This window comes from Podarcis liolepis (assembly GCF_965112155.1).
Source record: "Podarcis liolepis genome assembly, chromosome: Z".
NCBI lineage: Eukaryota > Metazoa > Chordata > Lepidosauria > Squamata > Lacertidae > Podarcis > Podarcis liolepis.
In genome coordinates, this window is record NC_139570.1 from 37,540,673 (window position 1) to 37,552,558 (window position 11,886).

The window sequence follows — 11,886 nt, forward strand, 5'->3', positions numbered from 1 at the left end:
GAGAGAGAGAGAGAGAGAAGAATTGCTTAATTCAAGAGGCAAAAGTGGGAATGGGGTGGGGGTGGGGAAGCAGAAAGGAACAGCTTTAGGCAGAGGAAGGCCTTAGCTAGCGTTTTCCTCTTTTTCTTTTAGAGTTCCAGTCTATGTCTGCAAAGGAGAAGTGCTCTATCGGATTTACAGCACTGCATTCCCCCCAACTTCCCATCTAAGGGGAACCTCAACCTCCTGCTGGCCTTCATTCGAGAGAGTCCGGATGTGCCCAAGAACTGCAAATCGGCAACCATCACCCCCAACTCTCCCCCCCCCCCACAAGAATGCACCAAAAAGAGAGAGAAAGAGAAAGAGAGAGGGTTTGGGGATGGGGGAGTTTGTCATTAAGAGCTGCCTTCTTCACCCTCCGTACAGCACTTACTGCAAAAGGGGTGGCTAGATTCTGCAGGCATGTCCTTAAGAAGAAAAACCTTGGACATGAATTAAAAGAAAAACAGGCCAAGAACGCCCGCTCTAGAGTGCCTGCATGAAAAAGCAGCAGTTGCTGCTGCCGCCAGCAGCAGCAGCTCTCAGCAAAAGATGGGGAAAAGGAGGGGGGAAGCTATAGCAGTTGCTAAGGTAGATGTTTTCTGATGTCGCCAGCAAAACTGCAACCATTTCAGCACAGCGGTGTGTTGCACCCTAGAGGCAAGCTATCCACACACCCCTGACCTGCCACAAGCAGACCAGGAGGAAAGCAAGACATTCCCAAGTCTATGATGCCATTTCCTGTCGCCCCACTTTCATTTTAACCAATGCCAAGAATTATTTATTTATTTATCAGTGTTTGCACATTACTCTTCCGTTCCAGCCCCTGAAAAAGGCTCCTAGAGCAGCCTGTATCTGTGAAATCAACTGAAAACAAGGCTGGCTTACAAGCTTTAAAAAGAAAAGAAACACATGACAAACGAGGAAAATGGGACAAGAAGGGAAGAGGAAAAAAGCAAATCTGGGCACCAGTTCTTAAACAGCCATTCTTATAAGGACCAGCTGGCTTGATGGAGCTGGTATTCTGTCAGAGCTGATGGGATGAGCCCTGCTTCCCATCTCTCCTACTGAGGCAGCCTAATGGGAATGACAGGTGACAGCTGAGGGAGGGGGGTCTTTATCCCCCCCCCCAAAAAGGTTATTTTCTGAACTGCTTTTCAGGGCCATGCTTTCACAAAGAAACGTACATAAAAAAAGAAGGAGAGACTAGGTGTATGGGAAATAAAAAGTATTCAAGGTCTTCTTGAAAGTCTGCTTGCAGCTTCTCTCATACAGCCAGTAACATCTCAGCCCTTTCCTAGGAATGCAAAAAAGCCCTTGGGCACGATTCACACTGGGAGTGACATCATCACACACCATCTTTTGAGCCTCTCCTGTAAAAACAAACTCACGGCTCACACAAGAAGTGTGTGACACTGAGCCAAGAACTGAACCAATTTGTTTGCCTTCAGCTCACCAACATGACAGCAGGTACAAATCTGGCTAGTGGGAAGGAATGTGTGATGGAGCCTTTCTGGTGGTGGCCTCTTCGCCTATGTAACTTCCTTCTCTGGGAGAGACATTTGTTTCCACCCCCATTTTCTTCAGACACACCTTTTCCAATTCACCTTTGGTTAGGAAGCTGGTGGGGCGTTAGAATACCCTCCTCTATTGTCAGCATGATGGCATCTGATGACACAGGCTGACTTGACAGTCGGTGGGGATGGGTGCTGTTTTTGTGTGTTTATGCTGCTCTTTTTTTAGCTTTTGGAAATTTCCAACTCTGTGTGGTTTTGAAGACCAGAGCCGCAATGCTGTTATTTAATTGTGTTTTGTGTTACAATTTGTATTTAATTATCTGCAACTCCCTTCGAAACGGTCTTGGTCCTGCAAAGCAGCATAAAATAATAATATTCTAAAGTAAAAGAGGAAAGCCAAAGAAAGCAGCCCTGTTGGGTCAGACCAAAAGCCCATCATCACAGGGGTTGATAACATCAGGTCCGGGGGACAAATGTAGCCCCTCCAAGGGCTCCCCTGCCTAGTCCTTGGGACTCTCCACAGACAACACACACAACCCCACTTTGCACCTTCCTTGGCCAAAATGTGCCCTTGAACTCTGACAATGCCTTTTGCTTGCCTGGATGGAGAACAGCAAGTGGATGTGAGAATAAACCTTCCTACAGGGACAAATGTCCCTATAAAGGGACAATTGATAATCATTGCTCCACCCACTATTGCCTCTGGACCTCTCCAGCACCGGCATGCAGCCCTTGGGCTTAGAAAGTGTCCATACCCCATGCCAATCCAGTCCAAAACTCCGTTTTCCCACATAGTGGGCTGTCAAATGCATCCTGGAGGCCCATAAGTAGGATGGGAAAACCAAAGCCCACCCTTCCCCTAGCATGCTAACAATTGTGGACAACCTTTGCCCTCCTTCATGAATTTCTCCACTGCCCATTAAAGACCACCAAGACAGCTTGTGGCAGAAAATTCCACACATTAAATTCTGCATTGTCCAAAGAATTAATTTCTTTAGTCTGTCCTGAATCTACTGTCTAACAACTTGAGTTTGAGCATTACGGAAAAGGAAGTGGGGAATCCTATATCCCCCTCCTCCACACCATGAATAATTTGATATGCCTCTATTGTACCTATGCATCAAGTGTAGGTATGTTGGAACAGTGGTGAGAAACCAGTGGCCCTTCAGACATGGCTGGACAACAACTCCCATCATTCCTGACCACTGTGCCCTGCTGGCTGATGGAAGCTGGAGTCCAATGACATCTGGAGGGCCACAGGTTCCCCATCCTTGGGATAGAAGCTGGCGGGGGGATTCAATTAAAAGAAAGCAACACCCAACCCCTAAGTTCCCTCTTAGGAAAGGTGCCACTTATGATCATTCTGGCTGACCTTCACTTTTTCGACCTAAAAAACCCACATCTGCACACTGGCTCTGTTCACAGGTGGTGCATGACAAGTCAGAACAAGTTGTTGCCTTATTGGGAACAAGGGGAATGCTTCTGCTGAGTTGTCTGATCACTCCTCACTTTGCTCTTACCCTGGCATGAGACAGGAGAAATAAGTCAGGAAGCCACAACTAAGTCTGGCTTCCGGTAACATCCAAAGCTGGGGCTGGGATTTGCTTTTCCCACACAAGGTAGGTTTTGAAAGCAAACAAAGAACCATGGTTGAAGGCTGTGGCTTGTGAATCTGACTTGCCAGGGAAAAACAAACCACACAGGTTTGTCATAGTAAGCCAAGCTTAACTGTGCCCTCTTGGTATGCTTCTCCTGCTTGCACCAGAGGGAGCAGCCAAGTGAGAGAGAGCAACCAGGCTGGGCAGGGTTCACTTCCTGCTAAACCACGGTTTACTGGAACACACAAGCATCACCTGCATTTCAACTGAGGCTGCCCTGCAGATGTACATAGAGGAATCATGATACCGGCTACTCCTATTTTCTGTCCATTTGCCAATAATCCCTGGCATGGAATTAACTCCCCTCCCCCAGTCTTCCATGCAGCTCACATTTTTTACTGTTTTACGTGTACACTTTTCAACACACACTTCCATCTTATTAACAGGCTGCCTGTCTGCTACAAGAAATGACTACCAATATAGCTCCTTGCTGTTTTTGACTGGAGGTGCATTTTAATACCCTGGGTGAAATTCCAGTCCCGACCAATGTAACAGATACTACCCGGTTGTAAACACAACTGTCTGGGGGGGGGGGGAAGAGAGAGAGCTGCAGCTGAATTATTTAGCGGAGATTAGAGATCCAGTGACACTTTTGTCCATGAGCCATTGGGTTTTACCAATGTCCTCCAAGTTTCGTGGGAACCAACGCGTGTATTGCAAGTTAAGAACATAAGAAGAGCCTGGTTGCTGCACCAGGCTATAAGTCTAGCTGGCGCAATATCCTGTTCTCACTGTGGCCAACCAGATGCCCCAGTGAGAAGCTTGCAAGCAAGACTTGAGTGCAACACTGCTCTCCCCTCTTGCAATTCTCAGCAACTAGTATTCAAGCTGCCTCCGACAGCACTCTATATCATGTTCTACCGTAAGGGGACCTGCGGCATGCAGCCACTGAGCTGTGGTCATTTCCTTTCTGCCATCCACCAGTATCAGTGGCACAGGGAACCAGCACCTGACCTACAGAGCTCCTGGTCTGAGCTGCAGAGCACCCTGATATGAATTTAAGAAGAGCCTGGCTGCTGGATCAGGCCAAAGGCCCATCTAAATCCACCATGCTATTCTCACAGTGGTCAACCAGATGACCCAAAAGGAAGCCTGACAGCAGGACATAAGCACAACCATTAAAAGTCACAACATACAAGGGTCACCCATCCTTTTGGGCCCTGTGGTAACACTAATATAGTATTGAGGGCACCATCCTCGATGGTTGCTTCTCCCCACCCTCCTTTTGGGTCAGTTCACTACATATCTAGAGAAATATGTGATCTACAATTTGATGACAACAGTGGTAGGGAAAGACCTATAAAAAGAAGAAGACCTGTTTTACCACAATCAACACTTGTGTACATGGTTGCCTCCTCCCTCCCTCTGTGCATGTGTCTGACTCTACTTTCTCCCCTGACTCCTGCAGCACCCCGCTTTCTCTCCCCTCACTGCCTCTCAGTTGTTCTCTTTTCCTCTCAACATGCTCCGGAATCACACCCTTTGCACCTCCTGGCTGCACAGTTTTTTGTTCGGCAGCCAATCTGAGCCTTGAAAAGAAGACAGAAGTGAAAAGTGGAAGGGAGAACACGAGAGCATTAGAAGTGTCTGGCTGCTGTATCAGGCAAGTGGCTCATCTTGCCCTGTATCAGGTTCCCATAAGGCCCAACCAGAAGCCACAAGGGAAAACCCACAAGAAAACTCAAAGCCAATGTCCCCTACGTGGTGATGTGCAAGTTGGCCTAGAACACAAGATCTGATGTAACTATTGTTCAAAAGGCAGGAGGATCTTCCCCATGCTAGAAGAACGAGTTCTCCCCATTTCTCCCCATAGTGGGGAAAGCTTGGTTGTAGAGCATCCACTCTACATGCAGAAGGTCCCAGGTTCAATCCCTAGCATCTCTAGGTAGAGCTGGGAATGTCCCCTGCCTGAAACCCTGGGAGAAGGGCCATTTCTGCCAGTCAGCACTGACTCTACTGGGGCAGATGGACCAAAGGGTCTGACTTGGCGGTAGGCAGCTTCCTATGTTCACAAGAAGAAACAATAGACAAACTAATACCTGCTTTAGTCGGGCTGGAGAACCCAAAGCCTTGAGATGCCACGCTCCCTCCACCAGAGCTGAATGTGCCCATCGGCTTCTGCTCGCCAAAGGAGGCGGTGGTGCCAAATCCAAAGGTCTTGGCACCGCTGTTTCCAAAAAGGCTTGATGTATCTGGGGCGGGGAGAAACGAGAGTCTTTTCTTACATACCAGAAAAAGGCCCGCCTCCCCCCAAAAGTGCCCAAAGCCCAATGGGGGGGGGAGACACAATGAGGATCAGGGGTTTAAGATGGGCACATGTCGCCACTTGCCTATGGTGAGAAAGAATTGGCACCAGATGAACAGCATATTTTCTGGAAATGTAAAGACCCCCCCCCCTTTTTCATTGAACTTCAGGACCATTAGACTTATTATCTGAACTGCTACTGCTGCTATACCACATGCACACATATACACTCCCTGTGAAGATTGTATGGAATTCTCTTCCTGGTCAAATAGGCTAGACACACTGGGATGTCTTTCCTCCCCTCTGCACTATTTGGCTTTCTGGGCTCCCCCAAGCCATCTACTTTTCAGAAGAGGTTGACCATCTGAATCAGCAACAACCAGTCTTGAATCAAAGAAGTGATGTCTGCAGGAGGAGGGGGGGGCTTTGTATCAAACTGCCCATCTTAAAATGTGAATACTGAGCATCATGACACCACAGAAAAGGGCAGGGTGGCAAGAGAAAAGATTTTAAATGACAACAGTCTATTGATAGCCACCAATGAAAAAATTACCACATTATCATGGATGCCAGGAATCAGTCACATGTAATAAGCAGAAAAATAGGGTTCTGAGAGCAGCCCCAATGCTATCACTTGAAGGCCCAATTGGGCCTACCTCCCTGATGGGTTGAGCAAAAGGGCTACAGATGAAGCCACACCATTCTGGATTCAGGACACTAGGGCTACTTGTTCCTGCACTTTCAGCAAAGGAGTAAGACAGGTGCACTATAATGTGCACAAAGAGGGAGTATAAAGCCTGTCTTCTCAAAGTGCCTCTACATTCATGACCAGTTATGGCTCACAGAAGTGAAAGCCTCACTGATCTTCAGAATCAGAATCCTCTTTCAAACCCCAGGAAAGTTCAAAGTGTTGTGAGTGTGTGGAAACTTCTCTTTACCACTCAAGGCTAAGGCACATGCGTATGTTCCTAGACCTATTTGTCCTTAGATTTAGGGGACTGGGCTCAAGACTGCAGCTTCTTTCTGAACCCAGCCCCCTTTATTAATTGTGTGTGTGTGTGTGTGTATGTGTATGTGTGTGTGAGTGTGTGTGTGTGTGTGTGTGTGTGAGAGAGAGAGAGAGAGAGAGAGAGAGAGAGAGAGAGAGAGAGAATACATATATTTCTGGATTATTCACTACATTAATTTGGATTAGATAATAATAATAATAATAATAATAATAATAATAATAATTTGTAAAAATATTAACAAATCATCAACTCATAAGAAAAATATCTTGGTGGTGTACAAAAAAATTACATTATACAATCAGGTGCACCGACTAGCCTCCCGCATTGAGGGGGCACGGTGGTGCATGACATCATACACCCCTCTGCACGACCTGCCCCTGCCCGCCTGGCGGCAGCAGGATATAAGATGGACAGAGGGCGATTGCCCCTCTCCACACGTCCCAGCCCCACCCAGCACATGAGTGCTCTCCCGGTGGCGTCAGGTGGCAGGGAAGGGCGGCCTGCTCAACACTGGCGGGGGCCAGCCCCCTGCTCACAAATACTGAGGGGACTGAAGCTCTTTCCACCCCCTATAGTTGGCTGATCATAATGCAGAAAAGAATGACCACTGCTGAATCAAATTAATGCCCTAAAAGTGCTCAGTGGCAGAAAAGCATTTTCAGCAGGTGACAAAATGTCAAAACTGTAGGTACTCATCTCATTTCAATAGGAACAAGGTTCCAAAATACTGGCGCCACTACATTAAAAAGCCTTAGTATGCACTGGAGCTAAATCAGGGAGAGGAACCTCTTTCAGATCAAGGGCTACTTTCCCTTCTGGACAACCTTCCTGGGGCCGCATGCCAGGGTGGAAAGGGCCAGTGGCAAATGTGGTGGAGCAACGAATGGCAATTCTGCTTTTGTACAGTAGGCTAGTTTCTACACACCTTCACATACACAGACCCCTCTCTTTCCTCCAACAGGGCAAGCAAGAGGCATGATCAGAGTTCAAGGACACATTGCAGCCAGGCAAACACACTCAAGGAGGGTGTGAAGTAGGGTTGGGGTGGGGACTTGGGAGAGTTAAGAGTGCTGAGGGTTGTTAAGTGACCCTTCTTCCCCTCCTGGAGTGGTTTTTACAATCAATCTTTCTTCCCAGGGAACTCTGGGAACTGTAGCTCTGTGAGGTGGGACAGCAGTCTCCTAACAACTCTGAGCACCCTGAACAAACTACAGTTCCCAGAATTCTTTGGGGGAAGCCATGACTGTTCAAAGTGGGACCATAGTGCTTTAAGTGTATGGTGAGAATGGGGCCTTTGGCAAAGACAGAAATGGAAACACAACTTAACACAAAAGTTAAAACACCTCTAAAAGGCCTGACAAGACCTATCTCACATCCAGCAGGAGAGGGGCCCAGAGAAGGGCCTCCGGTGCAGAAATTTAATACAAAAGCAGGTTTATGTGTAAAGAGACACCTAAGTGGTACATGGGTCCTAAGCTGCTTATAGGGACACTGAACTGAGCCCATGTGAACCAATATTTGAAATCACAAACCCAGGAGCTCTGTAACTAATAGTTGGCCGCCAAGCAGACTTGCTCTCCCTACCACTGTCACTTCCAAAATCAATTCCCATCCCCACCCTGGGCTTTGTTGCTACTGTGAAAGCCAAAAGATTCTGGTTGGCCTAGAAAAGGGGTCAGCAAAATTCTTCAGCAGGGGGCCAGTCCACTGTCCCTCAGACCTTGTGGGGGGACGGACGACTATATTGGGGGGAGAATGATGCAAGAGCACCACGAGCCCCGCTGGCTGCTTACAAGCGGCAGGGGCTGGCAGCGGCAGAGGGATGATGAGCAGAGAGCGAAAGGGCTCCGGAGAGGGGCTGCTTAAAATGGCAGCCACTCAAGCGCTGCTGCTGTTGGCAACAACAAAGCCCAGCCCCCTTCCTCCTCCAGGCAGGGCAGGGAGAAGTCAGGAGGAGGGAAGGAGGAGGCGCTGCCGCCGCCATGTGAGAGAAAGGGAGAGGAAAAGAACGCGCACGCACTGGTGATCCATGCGGTGATTCCTGGATCGTCCACGGGCCGGATCCAGAAGGCAATTGGGCCTGATCTGGTCCGTGGACCTTAGTTTGCCAACCCATGGCCTAGAAATTAGGTCCCTGGTCCACACCAGTTGATCACTTGCTTCCTTGCTTCCACTGTCAATGCAAACAGATTCAATTCATAAAGTGCTCCACTGAGGGGGAAGTTCTACACGGCATAGGTCATTCACATAAGGTGATGACATATGGGTGATGCAGGTCTTCCAGCACTAGGGTGGGGGGGGGGGGAGAATGCCCTGTGTGAATCAGCCAGTTCTGAAGAACAAAGATGGAGTGGCTATGACAATGAACACGCAAGACTTGGCAATACTTACTCTGGGTGGCCGAGGAACCAAATCCCCCACCGGTGGCGCTGAAAGGGTTCTTATTTGCTGCCTCATGGCTTGGCTTTCCTCCTAGACCACTGAAGAAACCACCACCTCTCCCGCCGCTGCTTCCAGACCCGAAGAGACCCCCGCCAGAAGAAGTCTGCTGTAAGGAGGAACAAAAAGTGGGGGAGAACTGTTTTCACTGGCTCGCAGGTACACAGGGGCCAGATTCCATGAGGACTAGAGGTATTCTACAAGCACCCCTGCAGACTTGGGCTAGGATCCAAAAAGTGTTAGTGGGCTTGCAAATTCTCCGACTCTATATTTTAGATACAGTGGTACCTCTAGTTGCGAACATGATCCGTTCCGGGGTGCCATTTGCACCCCAAAAAGTCTGCAACTAGAGCGGTGCTTCTGTGCAAGCGTGAAGCATAATATACACAGAACGCTTCCACGCATGTGGCGAAACCCGGAAGTTCCAGGTATGCCGCGTTCATAACCCGAAAATCTGCAACACAAAGCGAACGCAACTAGAGATATGACTGTACATATGACTTTTAGATATGACTTTTACATACAAAAATTTTGGCGAAATGTATATAGCATGATTTTCAAAAGTTATTTGTTAAAGTAGACTAAAATTAAAGGAAAAGAAAGTCACAATTATTATTTTTTAAATCACAACAGCAACAGAAGAAGATAAAACACCCACCCACGCATGCGCATAAAAACATCCCTGAAAAGTTTTGACATCTTATTTAAAAGGGTCAGTCTCTAGGACTGACTGTCCTGAAGCTGGAAACAGATTCCAGGGTTTAGGTACCACCACCAAAGAGTTACTGCTTGGCATTATCTGCTAACCTGACAGATGAATGGGATGGGACAGCCATGAGTTTAGAAAGAAAGTATTAAGTAGACAATGTGTTCAACTTCATCTGTACTCTGGGGAACTGTGGTGGGCTATAGACATCTGAATACTTGCAAGCTGAGAAGGACAATGTATTTCCTTCCGTCTTCTAGGCTCTTCCTCCCCCTACTCTGCTAAGAACACGGGAGCCATCTTTTCTAGGGGAAAGAATCTGAATCCTGTGTGATTAGCAAAGTGGGCGGGGGGGGGGAGGGAGGCGGGAAAGGAGCCAGCCAATCAGTTCCTGCAAGATGGGAGATTAGATTTTGGGGAACAGATTTAAGATGATAAGAAAAGGCTGCAGGATGAGACCAGCGGCCCATCTGGTGCAGCATCCTATTCTCACAGTGACCACCTGGTTGCCCCAATGGGAAACCCACAAGCAGGATCAAAGCAAAAGGAGCAACTCTCTCCTTCCTGGTGTTCCCAAAAACTGGTGTTCAGCAACATCACTGCTTCAAACAGTGAAGACAGAGCACAGGCATTTTTTCATGGTCAGGTGAGCTAGGATATAAAGCTCATGTGGTCTTCAAGGTATCCTTGACTCATATTGCTCTGCACTGTATGAAGCACTTCCTTGCATGTCCCTGAATTGACCACAATGCAAATCTATGGCAGGATGAACCAATGTTGTTGGATTCCAGCTTCCAGCAGCCCTGGCCAGGATGGGATGGCCAGTGGTCAGGGATGATGGGAGGCCGGAGATGAGCAGCATCCAGAGGGCAACACATTGGCTATTCCTGATCTATAATCTTGGAATATATAAACCCCTAAGGGGGGTTCCCCTGCTCTTCCCACCAGAACCAAGCACAGGGTTTTTTTTTGCGCATGAAGAAGCGTGACGATAAGTTTAGGAAAGATTACCTGGCCAAAGAGGTTCCCGCTGGTGTTGGTTGCTTGCCCGAACACAGGGCCTGGGCTGCTGGAGCCAAATGCTGGACATGGGAGAAAAAGAAAGAAAAGAGGCCAGGGAGAAAAAGTCAGCATTTAGACACAAGACAAATGAGGACTGCTGGACTAGAACCAAAGATATGAGTTTGAGGGAAGGGGTCAGTCTGGATGATGCCAGGAGTCCCTTCCAAGTATTGGGATCCTGTGTCTGGGGTAGAATGCATGAGAGCAAGCTTGCCAAGCCAGTCCCTTTGTCCAGGCTAGGGGTTGCCAAAGTGGGAAGATGTTATCACTGGACCAAGTTCATCAATTCTGTTGAATTAACTAACCTAAATATATTTAATTGTCTTTTGAATAACTCTGCCATTGATTAACACAGTGTTTTGAATTGCACTGTTTTCATTGCCCTTGGTGAATCATGCAGATTTTGAATGATGCTTTTCATAGGGTAGGGAGCACTGGGGATGAGTTTATGGAACCAAGGGGGAAGTGGCCTGAAAGACTTTGGGAACCACTGGATTGTGCTAGCTGAGGCTGATCGGAGTTGTAGTCCAAAAAGCCAGGTTAACTGGGGGATACAATCCAAAGTGTCTAGAGGAGAACAAGTCAGTGAAGGAGACCACAGAATATAGACTTGCATGTGCGGAATGAGGAGGCCTTGCTAGAAATGCCACTGCCATATCAAGTTTGTAGGAGGTGCATTGATGTGCAGCAGGCTATGGAACATCCCCCCTTACGAGTTGAGTGTGGCCTCCTCCTTGTATAATTTTTCACAAAAATGTACCTCTTTGCCCAGGTCTTTTGAGAAGAAGTGGGGAGGAGAGAGGAGGACTGTGCCACAGCTCAGTGGGGTTGAGCACCTGCTTTGCATGCAGAAGGATCCAGGTTCAATCCCCAGCCGTATCTCTGGGAAGGACTGGGAAAGACTCCCTTGGCCTGAGATGCGGGAGAGCTGTTGCCAGCCCATGTGGACACCACTGATCACCTGATCAGTATATGACATTTAGTGATGTCATCTGGAAGCCCCCTATTGCGGTGCTCTTGCTGGCCTTGATTGCTATGCAAAATGGTTTTAATTGTGGGCTTAGTGATAAGTACAGCATGGCCTCAACATATTACATTAAGCCAGGATAGGCAATGTGGTGCCCCCTGTACATGAATAAGCTTCAACTCCCATCACCTCTCATTTTCTCAAAAAAAAAGGAAAAATACTGAGCAATGCTGAGGTTCTAAAATCTTGAAGGAATTAAAAAGG

The 11,886-nt window shown here is 47.8% G+C and overlaps 1 protein-coding gene across 15 annotated transcripts in view; it reads right to left on the bottom strand.

Annotated features, from left to right (window-relative positions):
- Positions 1-11,886, bottom strand: part of NUP214 (nucleoporin 214) — an 80,662-nt gene that overhangs the window by 5,617 nt on the left and 63,159 nt on the right. For 6 of the 15 annotated variants that reach the window (XM_083485478.1, XM_083485487.1, XM_083485482.1 and 3 more), the window contains 3 exons: positions 10,605-10,675; positions 8,840-8,996; positions 5,233-5,385 (listed from right to left, as the gene is read on the bottom strand). In XM_083485478.1, coding sequence (XP_083341604.1) covers positions 5,233-5,385; positions 8,840-8,996; positions 10,605-10,675 — 381 coding nt within the window. The remainder of the gene's footprint in view (positions 1-5,232; positions 5,386-8,839; positions 8,997-10,604; positions 10,676-11,886) is intronic. The other 9 variants (XM_083485476.1, XM_083485484.1, XM_083485483.1 and 6 more) reach the window with 3 other exon arrangements.